This window comes from Somniosus microcephalus, chromosome 3, assembly GCF_052327205.1.
Source record: "Somniosus microcephalus isolate GS21.2 chromosome 3, FLI_Smic_1.0, whole genome shotgun sequence".
NCBI lineage: Eukaryota > Metazoa > Chordata > Chondrichthyes > Squaliformes > Somniosidae > Somniosus > Somniosus microcephalus.
Genome location: NC_140989.1, coordinates 169094344 through 169120422, shown reverse-complemented (window position 1 = coordinate 169120422; position 26079 = coordinate 169094344). Strand labels below are relative to the sequence as shown.

Genomic DNA, 26079 nt, shown 5'->3' with positions numbered 1-26079 from the left:
CTGGGTCCAGTTCTGGTGAGACTGCACCTTGAGTACTGGGTCCAGTTCTGGTCTGACAGCACCTTGAGTACTGGGTCTATTTCTGGTCAGACAGCACCTTGACTACTGGGTCCAGTTCTGGTGAGACAGCACCTTGAGTACTGGGTCCAGTTGTGGCGAGACAGCACCTTGAGTACTGGGTCCAGTTCTGGTCTGACAGCACCTTGAGTACTTGGTCCAGTTGTGGTGAGACTGCACCTAGAGTACTGGGTCCAGTTCTGGTGAGACAGCTCCATGAGTACTGGGTCCAGTTCTGGTCTGACAGCATCTTGAGTACTGGGTCCAGTTCTGGTCTGACAGCACCTTGAGTACTGGGTCCAGTTCTGGTGAGACTGCACCTTGAGTACTGGGTCCAGTTCTGGTGAGACTGCACCATGAGTACTGGGTCCAGTTCTGGTCTGACAGCACCTTGAATACTTGGTCCAGTTCTGTTGAGACTGCACCTATAGTACTGGGTCCAGTTCTGGTGAGACAGCACCTTGAGTACTTGGTCCAGTTCTGGTGAGACTGCACCATGAGTACTGGGTCTAGTTCTGGTCTGACAGCACCTGGAGTATGATGCACTATCAATTGCTACAAAAGACTGGAGATTGAGAAAGTAATAAACAGGCTTTTATTACCAAAGAACAGAGCATGCCTCTTGTGGTTGCCTGGTATCCAAAAGGGCCGGGGGCTGCCGAGCAGCGACGTTTATACCCAGCCATGAGGGTGGAGCCAGGGGCGGAGTCAGCTGAGGCATGCACAGACAAGTACAACAATATGCAAGAGTGAACAACAGTACTAACAGTGAACAACAATACTAACAACAGTGGTTTACCACATTCACCCCTTGTTTAGAATTGAGTCCGGCGGGGTGAAGTGCACTAAAAATTCGTGTACTGAAGTCTATCAGGAGGCCTTGTAAGCCGTCCTGAGCGTCGTAGCAGCGGCAGTGATGGTGCAGCATCCAACGGTGAACCCGGTGTCTCGTTCAGAGGAGGAGTAGCAGGTGGCGGACCCTGGGGCTGCTGCATGCCGTCTACAGGGGTCAGAGCATGGGTAATGGGAGGTAGCGATGGTGGTCTCTCAGAGGCACCCGAAGGTGCGAGGTCTCGTGCGGGGACTGTGTCCTGGGGGTAGGCAGGAGTAGCGGTGGGTGGCGAAGAGGGTGTTTCAGGAGCACCCGCAGGTGCGAGGTCTCGAATGGAGACTGTGTCCTCCCGCCCGTCCGGGTACACCACGTAAGCATACTGCGGGTTGGCGTGGAGGAGGCTCATCCTCTCGACCAGGGGGTCCGCCTTATGGGTCCTCACGTGCTTCTGCAGTAGGACGGGGCCTGGAGAAGTCAGCCATGTTGGTAGCGAAATCCCCGACGTGGACTTCCTGGGGAAGGAGAACATTCTCTCGTGAGGAGTGGCATTGGTGGGTGTACAGAGCAGCGACCGAATGGAATGGAGCGCCGGAAGGAGGACCTCCTGCCAGCGGGAGGTCGGAAGGCCCTTAGATTTTAAGTTTAAAAGGACTGCCTTCCAGACTGTCGCATTCTCCCTTTCCACCTGGCCGTTACCCCGGGGGTTATAGCTGGTGGTCCTGCTTGTAGCAATGCCTCTCGCGAGCAGGTACTGCCGAAGTTCGTCGCTCATAAAAGATGAGCCCCTGTCGCTGTGGATATAGCTCGGGAAACCGAACAATGCGAAGAGGTCATTCAGACATTTAATGACCGTGGTACTGGTCATGTCCGAGCAAGGGATGGCAAACGGGAAACGGGAGTACTCATCAATTATATTGAGGAAGTACACATTGCGGTCAGAGGAGGGGAGGGGCCCTTTTAAATCGATGCTCAGCCGCTCGAAGGGGCGCGTGGCTTTGATCAGGCTCGCTCTGTCTGGCCTATAAAAATGCGGCTTGCGCTCGGCACAGATCTGGCAGTTCCTGGTCTTGGTCCTGACCTCCTCGATGGAGTAGGGCAGGTTACGGGATTTGATAAAATGGAAGAACCTGGTGACCCCCGGGTGGCAGAGGTCATTGTGGAGGGTCTGTAATCTATCAACCTGCGCGTTGGTGCACGTACCACGTGATAGGGCATCTGGGGGCTCATTGAGTTTCCCGGGCCGGTACAAGATATCGTAATTGTAGGTGGAGAGTTCGATTCTCCACCTTAATATCTTGTCATTCTTGATTTTGCCCCGCTGCTTATTATGAAACATAAAAGCTACTGAACGCTGGTCAGTGAGCAGGGTAAATCGTTTTCCGGCCAGGTAATGCCGCCAATGTCACACGGCTTCCACAATGGCCTGGGCCTCCTTTTCGACAGAGGAGTGTCGAATCTCGGGGCCCTGGAGGGTCCTTGAGAAAAAGGCCACGGGTCTCCCCGCCTGGTTAAGGGTTGCAGCTAGGGCAAAGTCGGATGCGTCGCTCTCCACTTGAAAAGGGAGGGACTCATCCACAGCGTGCATTGTGGCCTTCGCAATATCGCTTTTTATGAGAGTGAAGGCTGCACAGGCCTCTGCTGTCAGGGGGAAGGAGGCGGACTTGATGAGGGGTCGGGCTTTATCCGCATAGTTGGGCACCCACTGAGCATAGTAAGAGAAAAACCCCAGGCATCTCTTCAGTGCTTTCTGGCAGTGGGGGAGGGGGAGCTCCATAAGAGGGCGCATTCTATCGGGGTCTGGGCCGATGACTCGGTTCTCCACTACGCAGCCAAGAATAGCAAGGCGCTTAGTACGAAGCATACATTTATCTTTGTTGTATGTGAGATTCAGCCGCTGGGCCGTCCGGAGGAATTTCCCTAGATTAACGTCGTGGTCCTGCTGGTCGTGGCCGCAGATGGTGACGTTGTCTAGATATGGGAAAGTGGCCTGGAGCGCGTTCTGGTCAACCATCCGGTCCATCTCCCGTTGGAAGACAGAAACTCCGTTGGTGACGCCGAAGGGAACTCTGAGAAAGTGATAGAGCCGACCGTCAGCTTCAAAAGCTGTGTACTGGCGGTCCTCAGCCCTGATGGGGAGCTGGTGGTATGCCGACTTCAGATCAATCGTCGAGAACACCTGGTATTGTGCTATCTGATTGACCATGTCAGATATGCGGGGGAGTGGGTATGCATCCAACTGGGTGTAGCGATTGATTGTCTGGCTGTAGTCAATAACTAGGCACTGTTTTCCGCCAGTCTTCACCACCACCACTTGTGCTCGCCATGGGCTATTGCTGCTCTCGATAATCCCTTCCTTCAGGAGTCTCGCTACCTCGGATTTAATGAAACCCCTATCCCCGGCACTGTAACGCCTACTTTTGGTAGCGATGGGCTTACAGTCGCGGGTGAGGTTAGCGAACAAGGAGGGGGGGGAGACTTTAAGGGTGGAGAGGCTGCAAATGGCGCGCGGCGGGCGATTTAAAAACTGCTGGCTGCAGACCGTGAGAGGGGGGAGGGGTCCACCGTACACTAAAGTGACACTCTTAAGGTGGCACTGAAAATCCAACCCCAGTAGGACGGCAGCGCAGAGATCGGGCAGGACCAGAAGTTTAAAATTTTTGTATTCAGTACCCCGCACTGAAAGAGTCACCATACAGTAGCCACCGACTTCCGCTGACTGGGCTTTGGAAGCCATAGAGATGCGATGACACGTTGGCAGGACCGGGAGAGAGTAACTGCGCACCGTGTCGGGGTGTATAAAACTCTCCGTGCTCCCGCTGTCAAAAAGGCAGGTAGTGGCGCGGCCGTTTACCGTAATGTCCATCATGGACCTGGACAGTTGATGCGGGAGAGATTGATCCAGCGTCACGGAAGCCAGCGTATGTTCAAGCGCGTCGATGCGGTCGTCCGATGAAGCGGTGGTGGAGTCCGGGTCCCCCGTAACCGAAGTCGGAGGCGTCCAAGATGGCGGACAAAATGGCGGCGCCCACGGTCCCGATCCCCACGCGGCTGGGGGAGCCCAAGATGGCAGGCAAGATGGCAGGCAAGATGGCTGCACCCACGGTTCGCACGCGGCACTGCTGGCATTAGCGGTCTTCACTTTGCAGGCGCTAACGTAGTGACCTTTCTTCCCGCAGCCGGAGCAGGTAGCATTCTTCGCGGGGCAGCGTGCTCTAGGGTGTTTAGCTTGGCCACAAAAATAGCATTTTTGTGCCTTGGACATCGCTGCAGCAGTCGGAGGTGGCGGTCCCATGGCCCAAGATTGCGGCGTCCACGGCGCGGGGCGATTAGGGGAGAAAGCGTCCATATTTCTGTGGGCCGCGTCGAGCGAGAGCGCGAGGGACACTGCCTTTGTCAGGTCTATTTCACCCTTCTCCAGCAGCCTCTGCCGGGAGTAGTCGGACCTTAGACCCGCAACGAAAGCGTCTCGTATCAGTCCCTCCGCATGTGCCGCGGCCGATACTTCCTTGCAGTCGCAGCCGCGTCCAAGTACCTGCAGTGCCCGTAGGAAGGCCTCCACTGATTCCCCGGGCTGCTGTCTGCGAGATCTTAAAAGGTGCCTGGCATAGACCGTGTTAGCCGGGCGTGCATACTGCCCTTTCAGTAGGTCGATAGCCGCCGCGTAGGTCGTCGCATCTTGGATTAAAGTATAGACTTGGTGGCTCACCTTCGAGGCCAGGATTTTCAGTTTATTTTCATCAAGAGTCACGGTCGAGGCTTCCAGATACGCCTCAAAGCAACGCAGCCATTGTGCGAATTTAGTCGACGAACCCGCTTCTTGGGGGTCTAGGTCCAGGCATGTTGGTCTGAGGGCTCGCAGCAGCGCCTGCTGCTCAGCGTTTTGCGCCATCGGTTGATCAGCATCCGCAGCCAACATGTAATTTTGGTAATAAAATTGATGCACTATCAATTGCCACAAAAGTCTGGAGATTGAGAAAGTAATAAACAGGCTTTTATTACCAAAGAACAGAGCATGCCTTTTGTGGTTGCCTGGTATCCAAAAGGGCCGGGGGCTGCAGAGCAGCGACCTTTATACCCAGCCATGAGGGTGGAGCCAGGGGCGGAGTCAGCTGAGGCATGCACAGACAAGTACAACAATATGCAAGAGTGAACAACAGTACTAACAGTGAACAACAATACTAACAACAGTGGTTTACCACAGAGTACTGGGTCCAGTTCTGGTGAGACTGCACCGTGAGTACTGGGTCCAGTTCTGGTCTGACAGCACCTTGAGTACTGGGTCCAGTTCTGGTGATTCAGCACCTTGAGTATTGTGTCCAGTTCTTGTCTGACAACACCTTGAGTACTAGGTCCAGTTCTGGTGATTCAGCACCCTGAGTACTCGGTCCAGTTCTGGTGAGACAGCAGCTTGAGTACTGGGTCCAGTTCCAGTGAGACAGCATCTTGAGCACTGGGCCCAGTTCTAGTGAGCAGCACCTTGAGTACTGGGTGCAGTTCTAGTGAGACTGCACCTTGAGTACTGGGTCCAGTTCTGGTGGTACTGCACCGTGAGTACTGGGTCCATTTCTGGTGGGACGGCACCTTGAGTACTGGGTCCAGTTCTGGTGAGACAGCACCTTGAGTACTGGGTCCAGTTCTGGTGGGACAGCACCTTCAGTACTGGGTCCAGTTCTGGTCTGACAGCACCTTGAGTACTGGGTCCAGTTCTGGTGGGACTGTACCTTGAGTACTGGGTCCAGTTCTGGTGAGACAGCACCTTGAGTACTGGGTCCAGTACTGGTGGGACTGCACCATGAGTACTGGGTCCAGTTCTGGTCTGACAAAACCTTGAGTACTGGGTCCAGTTCTGGTGGGACTGCACCTTGAGTACTGGGTCCAGTTCTGGTGAGACAGCACCTTGAGTACTGGGTCCAGTTCTGGTCTGACAGCACCTTGAGTACTGCGTCCAGTTCTGGTCTGACAGCACCTTGAGTACTGGGTCCAGTTCTGGTGAGAATGCACCTTGAGTGCTGGGTCCAGTTCTGGTGAGACAGCACCTTGAGTACTGGGTCCATTTCTGGTGAGACAGCACCATGAGTACTGGGTCCAGTTCTGGTGAGACTGCACCTTGAGTACTGGGTCCAGTTCTGGTCTGACAGCACCTTGAGTACTGGGTCTATTTCTGGTCAGACAGCACCTTGACTACTGGGTCCAGTTCTGGTGAGACAGCACCTTGAGTACTGGGTCCAGTTCTGGTGAGACTGCACTTTGAGTACTGGGTCCAGTTCTGGTGAGACAGCACCTTGAGTACTGGGTCCAGTTCTGGTCTGACAGCACCTTGAGTACTTGGCCCATTTCTGGTGAGACTGCACCTAGAGTATTGGGTCCAGTTCTGGTGAAACTGCACCTTGAGTACTGTGTCCAGTTCAGGTGAGACTGTACCTTGAGCACTGGGACCAGTCCTGGTCAGACAGCACCTTGAGTACTGGGTCCAGTTCTGGTGGGACAGCACCTTGAGTACTGGGTCCAGTTCAGGAGAGACAGCACCTCGAGTATTGGGTCCAGTTCTGGTGGGACTGCACCTTGACTACTGGGTCCAGTTCTGGTGGGACTGCACCGTGAGTACTGGGTCCATTTCTGGTGGGACTGCACCTTGAGTACTGGGTCCAGTTCTGGTGAGACAGCACCTTGAGTACTGGGTCCAGTTCTGGTGGGACAGCTCCTTGAGTACTGGGTCCAGTTCTGGTCTGACAGCACCATGAGGACTGGGTCCAGTTCTGGTGGGACTGCACCTTGAGTACTGGGTCCAGTTCTGGTGAGAAAGCACCTTGAGTACTGGGTCCAGTTCTGGTGGGACTGCACCTTGAGTACTGGGTCAAGTTCTGGTCTGACAGGACCTTGAGTACTGGGTCCAGCTCTGGTGGGACTGCACCTTGAGTACTGTGTCCAGTTCAGGTGAGACTGTACCTTGAGTACTGGGACCAGTCCTGGTCAGACAGCACCTTGAGTACTGGGTCCAGTTCTGGTGGGACTGCACCTTGAGTACTGGGTCCAGTTCTGGTGAGGCAGCACCTTGAGTACTGTGTCCAGTTCTGGTCAGACAGCACCTTCAGTACAGGGCCCAGTTCTGGTCTGACAGCAGCTTGAGTACTTGGTCCAGTTCTGGTGAGACTGCACCTAGAGTACTGGGTCCAGTTCTGGTGAAACTGCACCTTGAGAACTGGGTCCAGTTCTGGTGAGACAGCACCTTGAGTACTGGGTCCAGTTCTGGTGAGACTGCACCTTGAGTTCTGGGTCCAGTTCTGGTCTGACAGCACCTTGAGTACTGGGTCCAGTTCTGGTGAGACTGCACCTTGAGTACTGAGTCCAGTTCTGGTGAGACAGCACCTTGAGTACTGGGTCCATTTCTGGTGAGACAGCACCATGAGTGCTGGGTCCAGTTCTGGTGAGACTGCACCTTGAGTACTGGGTCCAGTTCTCGTCTGACAGCACCTTGAGTACTGGGTCTATTTCTGGTCAGACAGCACCTTGACTACTGGGTCCAGTTCTGGTGAGGCAGCACCTTGAGTACTGGGTCCAGTTCTGGTGAGACTGCACTTTGAGTACTGGGTCCAGTTCTGGTGAGACAGCACCTTGAGTACTGGGTCCAGTTCTGGTCTGACAGCACCTTGAGTACTTGGCCCACATCTGGTGAGACGGCACCTAGAGTACTGGGTCCAGTTGTGGTGAAACTGCACCTTGAGTACTGTGTCCAGTTCAGGTGAGACTGTACCTTGAGTACTGGGACCAGTCCTGGTCAGACAGCACCTTGAGTACTGGGTCCAGTTCTGGTGAGACAGCACCTAGAGTACTGGGTCCAGTTCAGGTGAGATAGCACCTCGAGTATTGGGTCCAGTTCTGGTGGGACTGCACCTTGAGTACTGGGTCCAGTTCTGGTCTGACAGCACCTTGAGGACTGGGTCCAGTTCTGGTGGGACTGCACCTTGAGTACTGGGTCCAGTTCTTGTGAGACAGCACCTTGAGTACTGGGTCCAGTTCTGGTGGGACAGCTCCTTGAGTACTGGGTCCAGTTCTGGTCAGACAGCACCTTGAGTACTGGTTCCAGTTCTGGTGAGACAGCACCTTGAGTACTGGGTCCAGTTCTGGTCAGACAGCACCTTGAGTACTGGGTCCAGTTCAGGTGAGACTGCACCTTGAGAACTGGGTCCAGTTCTGGTCAGACAGCACCTTGAGTACTGGGTCCAGTTCTGGTGAGACAGCACCTTGAGTACTGGGTCCAGTTCAGGTGAGACTGCACCTTGAGTACTGGGTCCAGTTCAGGTGAGACTGCACCTTGAGTACTGGGTCCAGTTCTGGTCTGACAGCACCTTGAGTACTGGGTCCAGTTCTGGTGAGACAGCACCTCGAGAATTGGGTCCAGTTCTGGTGGGACTGCACCTTGAGTACTGGGTCCATTTCTGGTGGGACTGCACCTTGAGTACTGGGTCCAGTTCTGGTGAGACAGCACCTTGAGTACTGGGTCCAGTTCTGGTGGGACAGCACCTTGAGTACTGGGTCCAGTTCTGGTCTGAAAGCACCTTGAGTACTGGGTCCAGTTCTGGTGGGACTGCACCTTGAGTACTGGGTCCAGTTCTGGTGGGACTGCACCTTGAGTACTGTGTCCAGTTCTTGTGGGACTGCACCTTGAGTACTGGGTCCAGTTCTGGTGAGACAGCACCTAGAGTACTGGGTCCAGTTCAGGTGAGACAGCACCTCGAGTATTGGGTCCAGTTCTGGTGGGACTGCACCTTGAGTACTGGGTCCAGTTCTGGTGGGACTGCACCGTGAATACTGGGTCCATTTCTGGTGGGACTGCACCTTGAGTACTGGGTCCAGTTCTTGTGAGACAGCACCTTGAGTACTGGGTCCAGTTCTGGTGGGACAGCTCCTTGAGTACTGGGTCCAGTTCTGGTCTGACAGCACCTTGAGTACTGGGTCTATTTCTGGTCAGACAGCACCTTGACTACTGGGTCCAGTTCTGGTGAGACAGCACCATGAGGACTGGGTCCAGTTCTGGTGGGACTGCACCTTGAGTACTGGGTCCAGTTCTGGTGAGAAAGCACCTTGAGTACTGGGTCCAGTTCTGGTGGGACTGCACCTTGAGTACTGGGTCAAGTTCTGGTCTGACAGGACCTTGAGTACTGGGTCCAGCTCTGGTGGGACTGCACCTTGAGTACTGTGTCCAGTTCAGGTGAGACTGTACCTTGAGTACTGGGACCAGTCCTGGTCAGACAGCACCTTGAGTACTGGGTCCAGTTCTGGTGGGACTGCACCTTGAGTACTGGGTCCAGTTCTGGTGAGGCAGCACCTTGAGTACTGTGTCCAGTTCTGGTCAGACAGCACCTTCAGTACAGGGCCCAGTTCTGGTCTGACAGCAGCTTGAGTACTTGGTCCAGTTCTGGTGAGACTGCACCTAGAGTACTGGGTCCAGTTCTGGTGAAACTGCACCTTGAGAACTGGGTCCAGTTCTGGTGAGACAGCACCTTGAGTACTGGGTCCAGTTCTGGTGAGACTGCACCTTGAGTTCTGGGTCCAGTTCTGGTCTGACAGCACCTTGAGTACTGGGTCCAGTTCTGGTGAGACTGCACCTTGAGTACTGAGTCCAGTTCTGGTGAGACAGCACCTTGAGTACTGGGTCCATTTCTGGTGAGACAGCACCATGAGTGCTGGGTTCAGTTCTGGTGAGACTGCACCTTGAGTACTGGGTCCAGTTCTCGTCTGACAGCACCTTGAGTACTGGGTCTATTTCTGGTCAGACAGCATCTTGACTACTGGGTCCAGTTCTGGTGAGACAGCACCTTGAGTACTGGGTCCAGTTCTGGTGAGACTGCACTTTGAGTACTGGGTCCAGTTCTGGTGAGACAGCACCTTGAGTACTGGGTCCAGTTCTGGTCTGACAGCACCTTGAGTACTTGGCCCACATCTGGTGAGACGGCACCTAGAGTACTGGGTCCAGTTCTGGTGAAACTGCACCTTGAGTACTGTGTCCAGTTCAGGTGAGACTGTACCTTGAGTACTGGGACCAGTCCTGGTCAGACAGCACCTTGAGTACTGGGTCCAGTTCTGGTGAGACAGCACCTAGAGTACTGGGTCCAGTTCAGGTGAGACAGCACCTCGAGTATTGGGTCCAGTTCTGGTGGGACTGCACCTTGAGTACTGGGTCCAGTTCTGGTGGGACTGCACCGTGAATACTGGGTCCATTTCTGGTGGGACTGCACCTTGAGTACTGGGTCCAGTTCTTGTGAGACAGCACCTTGAGTACTGGGTCCAGTTCTGGTGGGACAGCTCCTTGAGTACTGGGTCCAGTTCTGGTCTGACAGCACCTTGAGGACTGGGTCCAGTTCTGGTGCGACTGCACCTTGAGTACTGGGTCCAGTTCTTGTGAGACAGCACCTTGAGTACTGGGTCCAGTTCTGGTGGGACAGCTCCTTGAGTACTGGGTCCAGTTCTGGTCAGACAGCACCTTGAGTACTGGTTCCAGTTCAGGTGTGACTGCACCTTGAGAACTGGGTCCAGTTCTGGTCAGACAGCACCTTGAGTACTGGGTCCAGTTCTGGTGAGACAGCACCTTGAGTACTGGGTCCAGTTCTGGTCAGACAGCACCTTGAGTACTGGGTCCAGTTCAGGTGAGACTGCACCTTGAGTACTGGGTCCAGTTCAGGTGAGACTGCACCTTGAGTACTGGGTCCAGTTCTGGTCTGACAGCACCTTGAGTACTGGGTCCAGTTCTGGTGAGACAGCACCTCGAGAATTGGGTCCAGTTCTTGTGGGACTGCACCTTGAGTACTGGGTCCATTTCTGGTGGGACTGCACCTTGAGTACTGGGTCCAGTTCTGGTGAGACAGCACCTTGAGTACTGGGTCCAGTTCTGGTGGGACAGCACCTTGAGTACTGGGTCCAGTTCTGGTCTGAAAGCACCTTGAGTACTGGGTCCAGTTCTGGTGGGACTGCACCTTGAGTACTGGGTCCAGTTCTGGTGGGACTGCACCTTGAGTACTGTGTCCAGTTCTTGTGGGACTGCACCTTGAGTACTGGGTCCAGTTCTGGTGAGACAGCACCTTGAGTACTGGGTCCAGTTCTGGTGAGACCGCACCTTGACTGCTGGGTCCTGTTCTAGTGAGAGAACATCTTGATTACCGGGTCCAGGTCTGGTGGGACTGCACCTTGAGTACTGGGTCCAGTTCTGGTGGGACTGCACCGTGAGTACTGGATCCAGTTCTGGTGCAACTGCACCTTGAGTACTGGGTCCAGTTCTGGTGAGACAGCACCTTGAGTACTGGGCCAAGTTCTGGTGAGACAGCACCTTGAGTACTGGGTCCAGTTCTGGTCTGACAGCACCTTGAGTACTGGGTCCAGTTCTGGTGGGACTGCAACTTGAGTACTGGGTCCAGTTCTGGTGAGACTGCACCATGAGTACTTGGTCCAGTTCTAGTGAGACTGCACCATGAGTACTGGGTCCAGTTCTGGTCTGACAGCACCTTGAGTAAAGGGTCCAGTTCTGGTGATTCAGCACCTTGAGTATTGGGTCCAGTTCTTGTCTGACAGCACCTTGAGTACTGGGTCCAGTTCCAGCGAGACAGCATCTTGATTACTGGGTCCAGTTCTAGTGAGCAGCAGCTTGAGTACTGGGTTCAGTTCAGGTGAGACTGTACCTTGAGTTCTGGGACCAGTTCTGGTCAGACAGCACCTTGAGTACTGGGTCCTTTGCTGGTGGGACTGCACCTTGAGTACTGGGTCCAGTTCTGGTGAGACTGCACCTTGAGTACTGGGTCCAGTTGTGGTGGGACTGCACCTTGAGTACTGGGTCCAGTTCTGGTCTGACAGATCCTTGAGTACTGGGTCCAGTTCTGGTGGGACTGCACCTTGAGTACTGAGTCCGGTTCTGGTGAGACAGCACCTTGAGTACTGCGTCCAGTTCTGGTGATACAGCACCTTGTCTACTGGTTCCTGTTCTAGTGAGAGAGCATCTTGAGTACCGGGTCCACTTCTAGTGGGACTGCACCTTGAGTACTTGGTCCAGTTCTGGTGGGACTGCACCGTGAGTACTGGGTCCAGTTCTCGTGCGACTGCACCTTGAGTACTGGGTCCAGTTCTGGTGAGACAGCACCTTGAGTACTGGGTCAACTTCTGGTGAGAGTGCACCTTGAGTACTGGGTCCAGTTCTGGTGGGACAGCTCCTTGAGTACTGGGTCCAGTTCTGGTCTGACAGCACCTTGAGGACTGGGTCCAGTTCTGGTGGGACAGCACCTTGAGTACTGGGTCCAGTTCTGGTCAGACAGCACCTTGAGTACTGGGTCCAGTTCAGGTGAGACTGCACCTTGAGATCTGGGTCCAGTTCTGGTCAGACAGCACCTTGAGTACTGGGTCCAGTTCTGGTGAGACAGCACCTTGAGTACTGGGTCCAGTTCAGGTGAGACTGCACCTTGAGTACTGGGTCCAGTTCAGGTGAGACTGCACCTTGAGTACTGGGTCCAGTTCTGGTCTGACAGCACCTTGAGTACTGGGTCCAGTTCTGGTGGACTGCACCGTGAGTACTGGGTCCATTTCTGGTGGGACTGCACCTTGAGTACTGGGTCCAGTTCTGGTGAGACAGCACCTTGAGTACTGGGTCCAGTTCTGGTCTGACAGCACCTTGAGTACTGGGTCCAGTTCTGCTGGGACTGCACCTTGAGTACTGGGTCCAGTTCTGGTGAGACAGCACCTTGAGTACTGGGTCCAGTTCTGGTGGGACTGCACCTTGAGTACTGTGTCCAGTTCTTGTGGGACTGCACCTTGAGTACTGGGTCCAGTTCTGGTGAGACAGCACCTTGAGTACTGGGTCCAGTTCTGGTGAGACCGCACCTTGACTGCTGGGTCCTGTTCTAGTGAGAGAACATCTTGATTACCGGGTCCAGGTCTGGTGGGACTGCACCTTGAGTACTGGGTCCAGTTCTGGTGGGACTGCACCGTGAGTACTGGATCCAGTTCTGGTGCAACTGCACCTTGAGTACTGGGTCCAGTTCTGGTGAGACAGCACCTTGAGTACTGGGTCAAGTTCTGGTGAGACAGCACCTTGAGTACTGGGTCCAGTTCTTGTCTGACAGCACCTTGAGTACTGGGTCCAGTTCCAGTGAGACAGCATCTTGATTACTGGGTCCAGTTCTAGTGAGCAGCACCTTGAGTACTGGGTTCAGTTCAGGTGAGACTGTACCTTGAGTTCTGGGACCAGTTCTGGTCAGACAGCACCTTGAGTACTGGGTCCAGTTCTGGTGGGACTGCACCTTGAGTACTGGGTCCAGTTCTGGTGGGACTGCTCCGTGAGTACTGGGTCCTTTGCTGGTGGGACTGCACCTTGAGTACTGGGTCCAGTTCTGGTGAGACAGCACCTTGAGTACTGGGTCCAGTTGTGGTGGGACTGCACCTTGAGTACTGGGTCCAGTTCTGGTCTGACAGATCCTTGAGTACTGGGTCCAGTTCTGGTGGGACTGCACCTTGAGTACTGCGTCCAGTTCTGGTGATACAGCACCTTGACTACTGATTCCTGTTCTAGTGAGAGAGCATCTTGAGTACCGGGTCCACTTCTAGTGGGACTGCACCTTGAGTACTGGGTCCAGTTCTGGTGGGACTGCACCGTGAATACTGGGTCCAGTTCTCGTGCGACTGCACCTTGAGTACTGGGACCAATTCTGGTGAGACAGCACCTTGAGTACTGGGTCAACTTCTGGTGAGAGTGCACCTTGAGTACTGGGTCCAGTTCTGGTGGGACTGCACCTTGAGTCGTGGTTCCAGTTCTGTTCTGACAGCACCTTGAATACTGGGTCCAGTTCTGGTGGGACTGCACCTTGAGTACTGGGTCCAGTTCTGGAGAGGCAGCACCTTGAGTACTGTGTCCAGTTCTGGTGAGACTGCACCTAGAGTACTGGGTCCAGTTCTGGTGAAACTGCACCTTGAGAACTGGGTCCAGTTCTGGTGAGACAGCACCTTGAGTACTGGCTCCAGTTGTGGTGAGACTGCACCTTGAGAACTGGGTCCAGTTCTGGTGAGACAGCACCATGATTACTTGGTCCAGTTCTGGTGAGACTGCACCATGAGTTCTGGGTCCAGTTCTGGTCTGACAGCACCTTGAGTACTTGGTCCAGTTCTGCTGAGACTGCACCTAGAGTACTGAGTCCAGTTCTGGTGAGACAGCACTTTGACTACTTGGTCCAGTTCTGGTGAGACTGCACCTAGAGTACTGGGTCCAGTTCTGGTGAGACAGCACCATGAGTACTGGGTCCAGTTCTGGTCTGACAGCACCTTGAGTACTGCGTCCAGTTCTGGTCTGACAGCACCTTGAGTACTGGGTCCAGTTCTGGTGAGACTGCACCTTGAGTACTGGGTCCAGTTCTGGTGAGGCAGCACCTTGAGTACTGGGTCCATTTCTGGTGAGACAGCACCATGAGTACTGGGTCCAGTTCTGGTGAGACTGCACCTTGAGTGCTGGGTCCAGTTCTGGTCTGACAGCACCTTGAGTACTGGGTCCAGTTCTGGTGAGACTGCACTTTGAGTACTGGGTCCAGTTCTGGTGAGACAGCACCTTGAGTACTGGGTCCAGTTCTGGTCTGACAGCACCTTGAGTACTTGGCCCATTTCTGGTGAGACTGCACCTAGAGTACTGGGTCCAGTTCTGGTGAAACTGCACCTTTAGTACTGTGTCCAGCTCAGGTGAGACTGTACCTTGAGTACTGGGACCAGTCCTGGTCAGACAGCACCTTGTGTACTGGGTCCAGTTCTGGTGAGACAGCACCTTGAGTACTGGGTCCAGTTCAGGTGAGACAGCACCTCGAGTATTGGGTCCAGTTCTGGTGGGACTGCACCTTGCCTAGTGGGTCCAGTTCTGGTGGGACTGCACCATGAGTACTGGGTCCATTTCTGGTGGGACTGCACCTTGAGTACTGGGTCCAGTTCTGGTGAGACAGCACCTTGAGTACTGGGTCCAGTTCTGGTGGGACAGCTCCTTGAGTACTGGGTCCAGTTCTGGTCTGACAGCACCTTGAGGACTGGGTCCAGTTCTGGTGGGACTGCACCTTGAGTACTGGGTCCAGTTCTGGTGAGACAGCACCTTACGTACTGGGTCCAGTTCTGGTGGGACTGCACCTTGAGTACTGGGTCAAGTTCCAGTCTGACAGAGCCTTGAGTACTGGGTCCAGTTCTGGTGGGACTGCACCTTGAGTACTGGGTCAAGTTCTGGTCTGACAGAACCTTGAGTACTGGGTCCAGTTCTGGTGGGACTGCACCTTGAGTACTGGGTCCAGTTCTGGTGAGACAGCACCTTGAGTACTGCGTCCAGTTCTGGTGAGACAGCACCTTGACTACTGGGTCCTGTTCTAGTGAGAGAGCATCTTGAGTACCGGGTCCAGTTCTGGTGGGACTGCACCTTGAGTACTGGGTCCAGTTCTGGTGGCCATGGTGTGGAGATGCCGGAGTTGTACTGGGGTGGACAAATGTAAGAAATCACACAACACCAGGTTATAGTCCAACAGCTTTATTTGAAATCACAAGCTTTCGGAGCGCTGCACCTTCTTCAGGTGAAGTGGAGAAATGCATAAAGACACAGGTTATATAGTCAGAGAATCATCTCAGATGTTTACAGGTAACCTTTCCAACTGCCATTTATCACACCTCGGCAGAGAGATAATCACAGCAGTCAAAGGTGTGAATGGTGTCCAAACAGGTCAGTCAGGGAAACATTACATCAAAGAACAATGAGGTGTGGTCACAAGGGGTCAAATATTGCAGATGCTGGGGTCTGTATGAAAAACAAAAAAACAGACAAAAAACATTTTTTTTTTTTTTTTGGCTGGAAATCACAGCAGGTCCGGCCGCATCTGTGTAGAGAGAACAAGCCAATGTCGACTCGAGTCTGGATGACCCTGCATCAGGTGGGGTTACATGTAGCGTGACATGAACCCAAGATCTCGGTTAAGGCCGTCCTCATGGGTGCGGAACTTGGCTATCAGTTTCTGCTCGACGATTTTGCGTTGTCGTGTGTCTCGAAGGCCACCTTGGAGAATGCTTACCCGAAGATCGGAGGCTGAATGTCCTTGACTGCTGAACTGTTCCCCGACTGGGAGGGAACACTCCTGCCTGGTGATTGTTGCGCGGTGTCCGTTCATCCGTTGTCGCAGTGTCTGCATGGTCTCGCCGATGTACCATGCTCCGGGGCATCCTTTCCTGCAACGTATGAGGTAGACAACGTTGGCCGAGTCACATGAGTATGTACCATGTACCTGGTGGGTGGTGTCCTCACGTGTGATGATGGTATCTGTGTTGATGATCTGGCATGTCTTGCAGAGGTTGCTGTGGCAGGGTTGTGTGGTGTCGTGGTCGCTGTTCTCCTGGAAGCTGGGTAATTTGCTGCGAACGATGGTCTGTTTGAGGTTAGGCGGCTGTTTGAAAGCGAGTAGTGGAGGCGTGGGGATGGCCTTAGCGAGGTGTTCGTCGTCATCGATGACATGTTGAAGGCTGCAAAGAACATGGCGTAGTTTCTCCGCTCCGGGGAAGTACTGGACGATGAAGGGTACTCTGTTGGTTGTGTCCCGTGTTTGTCTTCTGAGGAGGTCTATGCGATTTTTCGCTGTGGCCCGTCGGAACTGTCGATCGACGAGTCGAGCGTCATATCCCGTTCTTACAAGGGCGTCTTTCAGTGTCTGTAGGTGTCCATCGCGTTCCTCCTCGTCTGAGCAGATCCTGTGTATTCGCAGGGCTTGTCCATAGGGGATGGCTTCTTTAACGTGGTTAGGGTGGAAGCTGGAGAAGTGAAGCATCGTGAGGTTGTCCGTGGGCTTGCGGTAGAGTGAAGTGCTGAGGTGTCCGTCTTTGATGGAGATTCGTGTGTCCAGGAATGAGACTGATTCTGAGGAGTAGTCCATGGTGAGTTTGATGGTGGGATGGAACTTGCTGAAGGAGCAGCGCTCCGAAAGCTTGTGATTTCAAATAAAGCTGTTGGACTATAACCTGGTGTTGTGTGATTTCTTACATCAGTTCTGGTGGGACTGCACCGTGAGTACTGGGTCCAGTTCTCGTGCAACTGCACCATGAGTACTGGGTCCAGTTCTGGTGAGACAGCACCTTGAGTACTGGGTCAAGTTCTGGTGAGAGTGCACCTTGAGTACAGGGTCCAGTTCTGGTCTGAGAGCACCTTGAGTACTGGGTCCAGTTCTGGTGGGACTGCACCTTGAGTAGTGGTTCCAGTTCTGTTCTGACAGCACCTTGAGTACTGGGTCCAGTTCTGGTGGGACTGCACCTTGAGTACTGGGTCCAGTACTGCTGAGGCAGCACCTTGAGTACTGGGTCCAGTTCTGGTCAAACAGCACCTTGAGTATTGGGCCCAGTTCTGCTGAGACAGCACCTTGAGTACTGGGTCCAGTTCTGGTGAAACAGCACCTTGAGTACTGGGTCCATTTCTGGTGAGACAGCACCTTGAGTACTGGGTCCAGTTCTGGTGAGACTGCACCTTGAGTACTGGGTCCAGTTCTGGTGAGACAGCACCATGTTTACTTGGTCCAGTTCTGGTGAGACTGCACCATGAGTACTGGGTCCAGTTCTGGTTTGACAGCACCTTGAGTACTTGGTCCAGTTCTGGTGAGACTGCACCTAGAGTACTGGGTCCAGTTCTGGTGAGACAGCACTTTGACTACTTGGTCCAGTTCTGGTGAGACTGCACCTAGAGTACTGGGTCCAGTTCTGGTGAGACAGCACCATGAGTACTGGGTCCGGTTCTGGTCTGACAGCACCTTGAGTACTGCGTCCAGTTCTGGTCTGACAGCACCTTGAGTACTGGGTCCAGTTCTGGTGCGACTGCACCTTGAGTACTGGGTCCAGTTCTGGTGAGAGAGCACCTTGAGTACTGGGTCCAGTTCTGGTGAGACAGCACCATGAGTACTGGGTCCAGTTCTGGTGAGACTGCACCTTGAGTACTGGGTCCAGTTCTGGTCTGACAGCACCTTGAGTACTGGGTCTATTTCTGGCAAGACAGCACCTTGACTACTGGGTCCAGTTCTGGTGAGGCAGCACCTTGAGTACTGGGTCCAGTTCTGGTCTGACAGCACCTTGAGTACTTGGTCCAGTTCTGGTGAGACTGCACCTAGAGTACTGGGTCCAGTTCTGGTGAGACAGCACCATGAGTACTGGGTCCAGTTCTGGTCTGAGAACACCTTAAGTACTGGGTCCAGTTCTGGTCTGACAGCACAATGAGTACTTGGTCCAGTTCTGGTGAGACTGCACCATGAGTACTGGGTCCAGTTCTGGTTTGACAGCACCTTGAGTACTTGGTCCAGTTCTGGTGAGACTGCACCTAGAGTACTGGGTCCAGTTCTGGTGAGACAGCACCTTGACTATTTGGTCCAGTTCTGGTGAGACTGCACCTAGTGTACTGGGTCCAGTTCTGGTGAGACAGCACCATGAGTACTGGGTCCAGTTATGGTCTGACAGCACTTTGAGTACTGGGTCCAGTTCTGGTGAGACTGCACCTTGAATACTGGGTCCAGTTCTAGTGAGATAGCACCATGAGTACTTGGTCCAGTTCTGGTCTGACAGCATCTTGAGTACTGGGTCCAGTGCTGGTGAGACGGCAACTTGAGTCCTTGGTCCAGTTCTGATCAGGCAGCACCATGAGTACTGGGTCCAGTTCTGGTGAGACTGCACCTAGAGTACTGGGTCCAGTTCTGGTGAGACAGCACCATGAGTACTGGGTTCAGTTCTGGTCTGACAGCACCTTGAGTACTGGGTCCAGTTCTGGTGAGACTGCACCATGAGTACTTGGTCCAGTTCTGGTGAGATTGCACCATGAGCACTGGGTCCAGTTCTGGTCTGACAGCACCTTGAGTACTGGGTCCAGTTCTGGTGATTCAGCACCTTGAGTACTGAGTCCAGTTCTGGTCTGACAGCACCTTGTGTACTGGGTCCAGTTCTGGTGATTCAGTACCCTGAGTACTGGGTCCAGTTCTGGTGAGACAGCACCATGAGTACTGGGTCCAGGTCTGGTCTGACAGCACCTTGAGTACTGGGTCCAGTTATGGCCTGACAGCACCTTGAGTACTGGGTCCAGTTCTGGTGAGACTGCACCTTGAGTACTGGGTCCAGTTCTGGTGAGACATCACCATGAGTACTGGGTCCAGTTCTGGTGAGACAGCACCATGAGTACTGGGTCCAGTTCTGGTCTGACAGCACCTTGAATACTGGGTTCAGTTCTGGTCTGACAGCACCTTGAATACTGGGTCCAGTTCTGGTGAGACTGCACCATGAGTACTTGGTCCAGTTCTGGTGAGACTGCACCTAGAGTACTGGGTCCAGTTCTGGTGAGACAGCACCATGAGTACTGGGTTCAATTCTGGTCTGACAGCACCTTGAGTACTGGGTCCAGTTCTGGTGAGACTGCACCATGAGTACTTGGTCCAGTTCTGGTGAGATTGCACCATGAGTACTGGGTCCAGTTCTGGTCTGACAGCACCTTGTGTACTGGGTCCAGTTCTGGTGACTCAGCACCCTGAGTACTGGGTCCAGTTCTGGTGAGACAGCACCATGAGTACTGGGTCCAGTTCTGGTCTGACAGCACTTTGAGTACTGGGTCCAGTTCTGGTGAGACAGCACCATGAGTACTGGGTCCAGTTCTGGTCTGACAGCACCTTGAGTACTGGGTCCAGTTCTGGTCTGACAGCAGCTTGAGTACTGGGTCCAGTTCTGGTGAGACAGCACCATGAGTACTGGGTCCAGTTCTGGTCTGACAGCACCTTGAGTACTGGGTCCAGTTCTGGTCTGACAGCACCTTGAGTACTGGGTCCTGTTCTGGTCTGACAGCACCTTGAGTACTGGGTCCAGTTCTGGTCTGACAGCACCTTGAGTACTGGGTCCAGTTCTGGTCAGACAGCACCTTGAGTACTGGGTCCAGTTCTGGTCAGACAGCACCTTGAGTACTGGGTCCAGTTCTCGTCTGACAGCACCTTGAGTACTGGGTCCAGTTCTGGTCTGACAACACCATGAGTACTGGGTCCAGTTCTGGTGAGACATCACCATGAGTACTGGGTCCAGTTCTGGTGAGACAGCACCATGAGTACTGGGTCCAGTTCTGGTGAGACAGCACCATGAGTACTGGGTCCAGTTCTGGTCTGACAGCACCTTGAGTACTGGGTCCAGATCTGGTGATTCAGCACCCTGTGTACTGGGTACAGTTCTGGTCTGACAGCACCTTGAGTACTGGGTCCAGTTCTGGTCTGACAGCACCTTGAGTACTGGGTCCAGATCTGGTGATTCAGCACCCTGAGTACTGGGTCCAGTTCTGGTCTGACAGCACCTTGAGTACTGGGTCCAGTTCTGGTCTGACAGCACCTTGAGTACTGGGTCCAGTTCTGGTGAGACAGCACCATGAGTACTGGGTCCAGTTCTGGTCTGACAGCACCTTGAGTACTGGGTCCAGTTCTGGTCTGACAGCACCTTGAGTACTGGGTCCAGTTCTGGTCAGACAGCACCTTGAGTAGTGGGTCCAGTTCTGGTCAGACAGCACCTTGAGTACTGGGTCCAGTTCTGGTCTGACAGCACCTTGAGTACTGGGTCCAGTTCTGGTCTGACAGCACCATGAGTACTGGGTCCAGTTCTGGTCTGACAGCACCTTGAGTACTGGGTCCAGTTCTGGTCTGACAGCACCTTGAGTACTGGGTCCAGTTCTGTTGAGACAGCACCATGGGTACTGGGTCCAGTTCTGGTCTGACAGCACCTTGAGTACTGGGTCCAGTTCTAGTCTAACAGCAGCTTGAGTACTGGGTCCAGTTCTGGTGAGACAGCACCATGAGTACTGGGTCCAGTTCTGGTCTGACAGCACCTTGAGTACTGGGTCCAGTTCTGGTCTGACAGCACCTTGAGTACTGGGTCCAGTTCTGGTCAGACAGCACCTTGAGTACTGGGTCCAGTTCTGGTCAGTCAGCACCTTGAGTACTGGGTCCAGTTCTGGTCTGACAGCACCTTGAGTACTGGGTCCAGTTCTAGTCTGACAGCACCATGAGTACTGGGTCCAGTTCTGGTCTGACAGCACCTTGAGTACTGGGTCCAGTTCTGGTCTGACAGCACCATGAGTACTGGGTCCAGTTCTGGTCTGACAGCACCTTGAGTACTGGGTCCAGTTCTGGTCTGACAGCACCATGAGTACTGGGTCCAGTTCTGGTCTGACAGCACCTTATGTACTGGGTCCAGTTCTGGTCTGACAGCACCATGAGTACTGGGTCCAGTTCTGGTCTGACAGCACCTTGAGTACTGGGTCCAGTTCTGGTCTGACAGCACCTTGATTACTGGGTCCAGTTCTGGTCAGACAGCACCTTGAGTACTGGGTCCAGTTCTGGTGAGACAGCACCATGAGTACTGGGTCCAGTTCTGGTCTGACAGCACCTTGAGTACTGGGTCCAGTTCTGGTCTGACAGCACCTTGAGTACTGGGTCCAGTTCTGGTCAGACAGCACCTTGAGTACAGGGTCCAGTTCTGGTCAGACAGCACCTTGAGTACTGGGTCCAGTTCTGGTCTGACAGCACCTTGAGTACTGGGTCCAGTTCTGGTCTGACAGCACCACGAGTACTGGGTCCAGTTCTGGTCTGACAGCACCTTGAATACTGGGTCCAGTTCTGGTCTGACAGCACCATGAGTACTGGGTCCAGTTCTGGTCTGACAGCACCTTGCGTACTGGGTCCAGTTCTGGTCTGACAGCACCATGAGTACTGGGTCCAGTTCTGGTCTGACAGCACCTTGAGTACTGGGTCCAGTTCTGGTCTGACAGCACCATCAGTACTGGGTCCAGTTCTGGTCTGACAGCACCTTGAGTACTGGGTCCAGTTCTGGTCTGACAGCACCTTGAGTACTGGGTCCAGTTCTGGTCTGACAGCACCTTGAGTACTGGGTCCAGTTCTGGTCTAACAGCACCTTGAGTACTGGGTCCAGTTCTGGTCTGACAGCACCTTGAGTACTGGGTCCAGTTCTGGTCTGACAGCACCTTGAGTACTGGGTCCAGTTCTGGTCAGACAGCACCTTGAGTACTGGGTCCAGTTCTGACCACTGAGAAACAAGGGAGACATTCAAGCACTGGAGGCAGTGCAGAAAAGAGCCAGGAGGCTGATTCTGTAGGGACAGGTGTCCGAGTTATGAGGAAGTACTGGAAAACACTTGGGCTTGTCTGATTGGGAAGGAGGTGTCTGAGAGGAATTGATGAGAGTCCTGGGAGTGGAAACGGTAAATCCTGAATATTATGTTAAATTAAATGAGAGTAAGACATGGGTTCAAACTAGTAAAAATCTACATTTAAGACTGAAATCTTACTCACATAAAGAATGATCCGCACCTGGAATGGACTTCCAGATCGAGTAGAGGAGAGAGAAATTCTGGCATCATTTAAAGGCTGGTGAAATGGGCGGAGGGTGGGACAATTCTAGAGTTTTCCTGGATGGATGAATTAAGATGGCCCGAGTGGTCTACCTCATTGATAATTACCCTTTGGTCTTGGAACCAGCACACTGGCTGCTCAGTTCCCTAATGACAACATGTTTTTTTATTTGTATATAAAAAAGAACCGGCACAGGCTATATATACATGTATGAATGAGCTATTCAATCACACACATACATACGCACAGAAAACACACACACACAACACACACACGCCCCCTATTTGTGTGTGTGGGGCAGGGGGTGGGGGTGGCATGGACTAATTGGACAGCTCTTTCAAAGAGCTGGCACAGGTTTGATATGTGTGTGCATGTGTGTGCACATGCGCGTGTGTCTGCGTGTGTATGTCTGTGTGCACGTGTGTGTGTGCACGTGTGTGTGTGCACATGTGTGTGTCCAAGTGCATGTGTGTGTGTCTGTGTGCCTGTGTGTGTGTGTCTGTGTGCACATTTGTGTCTGTGTGTCTGTGTGCATGTGTGTGTGTGTGTCTGTGTGCACATGTGTGTCTGTGTGCATGTGTGTGTGTGCGCATGTGTATGTGTGCACGTGTGAGTGTGCACAGGTGTGTGTGTGCCTGTGTGCACATGTGTGTGTCTGTGTGCACGTGTGTGTCTGTGTGTCTGTGTGCACGTGTATGTGTGTGTGCACATATGTGTGTGCACACGTGTGGGTCTGTGTGCCTGTGTGTGTGTGTCTGTGTGCATGTGTGTCTGTGTGTACGTGTGTGTGCCTGTGTGCGTGTGTGTGTGTGCGCGCACGTGTGTGTATGTGCATGTGTGTGTGTGCAAATGTGTGTGTGTGTGCACGTGTGTGTATGTGTGCATGTGTGTGTGTGCACATGTGCGTGTGTGTGCACGTGTGTGTGGAACCTTGGGAATAGCAGCTGTAAAGTTTCCCCAGCTGGAATGTAAGAATATATTTTACAGAGGGTTCTGAGGAATTATACAACAATAACAACTTGCATTGATAGAATCATCGAGTCTTCCAGCTCAGAGGGAGGCCATTCGGCCTGTTGTGCCTGTGCTGGCTCTTTGAAAGAGCTCTCCAATTAGTCCCACTCCCCTGCTCTTTCCCTATAGCCCTGCAAATGTTTCCTTCACAAGTATTTATCCAATTCCCTTTTGAAAGTTACTATTGAATCTGCTTCCACCCCCCTTTCAGGCAGTGCATTCCAGCTCATAACAACTCACTGAGTAAAAAAAGTCCTCATTTTCCCTCTGGTACTTTTGCCAATTATCTTAAATCTGTGTTCTCTGTTTATATGGTTAAACTACCTCACAGTAAATGCTAAAATGGCTGCAGACTTTGTCAGGTAATGGCACGCTCAACATGACCGCTTCCTACATCACCTCCCACACAGTTATTACTGGCAATCTGATTCAGATCATCACAGAACTCTGTTTACTTTCATTTTTACCAACTTAGGCAAAAGAAACAATTTTATGTGGGAACCGAAAGGTGATTCTGTGACCTTCTAATTAATGTTGCAGTTTATCAATCCAGTTTTGATAACAACTGTTGCAATTTGATTGGGTTCAGTTTAATAGAAAGGGGTATGGAATGACCCCGGGTGTAATTTATTGTTAACCATAAGCTCAGTGGTAGCGTTCTTGTCCATGAGAAGGTTGTGGGTCCAGGGACATGAACACATAATCTAGGCTGACACATCAGTGCAGTACTGAGGGAGTGCTGTATTGTCAGAGGTGCCAGCTTTCAGATGAGACGTTAAACTGATGCCCTATCTGCCCTCTCAAGTGGACATAAAAGATTCCATGATGAGCAGAGGATTTCTCCTCAGTGCCCTGGCATATATTTATCCCTCAACCAACATGAGTAAAACAGATGATCTGGTCATTTATCATTGCTGTTTGTGGGACCTTGCTGTGCACAAATTGGCTGCCATGTTTCCCTATATTACAACAGTGACTGCATTTCAAAAGTACTTAATTGGCTGTAAAGCGCTTTGGGACGTCCTGAGGTCATGAAAGGTGTAATAAAGGCAAGTCCAAAACCCTTTCATTATTCCACTGGTGAAAGTGAGAAGACTTATATTGAAATCAGCTCAGTTAACATGGCCTTCAGTACGTACTGGATTGCCGACAATTGTAATTACTCTGTTGAGCCCCTTGTGCTTCTAATTTAGATTATGCAAAAGAGGTCCACGGCGGTGCTCCTCCCCATCTCTGTAACTTCTCCCAGCCCTACAACCCACCAGAATCTCTGCTCTCCTCCAACTCTGGCCTCTTGCGCATCCCCGATTTCCTTCGCCCCAAGCTCTGGAATTCCCTCCCTAAATCTTTTTACCTCGCTACCTCTCCATCAAGGTGCTTCTTAAAACCTACCTCTTTGGCCAAGCTTTTGGTCACCTGTCCTGATATCTCCTTCTGTGGCTTGGTGTCAAATCTTGTTTGAGGACGCACCTGGGAACTTTTTACTATGTTAAAGGCGCTATATAAATGCAAGCTGTTGTTGCTGAAGCTTCCGCCATCTCCCTAGGGAGCCTGTTGCATAGATTGACCATTCGCTCAGTGGAATAATGTTCCCATTGACTTCAGCAGTATGTAAATTCGGGTGAGGTTGTAAAGGGGACATCAGACCTGATCCTGCACTCATTCCCATCGGGCGGGTTAGATTAAAATTACTACCCCTGCCCCCAGAACTTGGTTTCTGAAACTACAATTTGAAAAAATTTCCTACCTCCAGCTCTTGGAACTCATCCTCATCCTCCACATCGTAAGACAGGGTTTGGACTTTGCCGGCCTCTGCTGACAGGTCTATAAATTGGCTGCCTCCATAGTCCAGGCCATCCTTTGTGGGGGACCTGCTTTCAATAAAAGTTGTTTCACAGCAGTCTGAACTGTTGTTCTCAGCCCAGGGTCTCAGCATGCCCTCGGAGTACAAAATGATATTAGGTCGGTACTGGGTCTCAACTGTGTGCTGCAGGGTACTGGGGTTGAGGACCTGTTGCTCGCCGGAGTCATTCCTGCTATGTTCTATGTAGTTCTGAGGCGGAAAGCTCCCCAGCATGTGTCCCTGGTATTGCGGAGCCGAATAGAGAGACACCAGCCCATCCTTGCCGTCTTTCGCCAAGTCTTTGGTGTTGATCAGACCGTTCCTCTTCCCAGTCTCGACACGAGCTTTGTGGCTCAAGCCCTTGCTTTGATCCATGTGACTCTCCATTTTCTTTATTACCCCCCCACCTACTTTCCTCAGAATTCCCAATGCTGTCCAAGAGGAAAGTTATTTAAGTGGAGCCCACATCCGACCTCTAGGTCTTCTTCCTGTTGAGAAAACAAAAAAGTTCTTTTGCTCATCACTGTAATGTTATCTTAATAACGTAACTACGAGTCTCCCAAGCAGTTGTAGTGGAGTGCCATTTATTCAGTCCTGACTCTGTGTCCTGGTACAGTACCTCTAGCATGGCCAAGATGGCGTCGGATCACGCCCCCGGATATGACATCAGCCGTCAACCAGCTGTCAATCAAACCCCGCTGTCTTTATGACAGCTACGGTTATCCGTACATCTTCCCCCTTCAATGAAGACATAACACAGTAACAACATAACATAACATAACACATAGAACACTTGTTAACATCATATAGAAACAGTCAGTGTAACTACACCATTGAACTAATTGCAGGTAGGTATAAACCTTACCCACACCCAGGAGTCCATTAACTGTTTACAGTCTTATCAATCCCTGTCTACAGGTCAAGTTTAACTACAAGCTTTCT

The 26079-nt window shown here is 52.6% G+C and overlaps 1 protein-coding gene across 1 annotated transcript in view; it reads right to left on the bottom strand.

Moving 5' to 3' along the window:
• The window catches only part of LOC147121534 (synapse differentiation-inducing gene protein 1-like), a 103712-nt gene extending 78092 nt beyond the window's left edge, over window positions 1-25620 (bottom strand). The window contains exon 1 of the mRNA XM_085981866.1: window positions 25042-25620. Coding sequence (XP_085837992.1) covers window positions 25042-25524 — 483 coding nt within the window. The 5' untranslated portion in view covers window positions 25525-25620. The remainder of the gene's footprint in view (window positions 1-25041) is intronic.
• Between the last annotated feature and the right edge of the window lie 459 nt (window positions 25621-26079).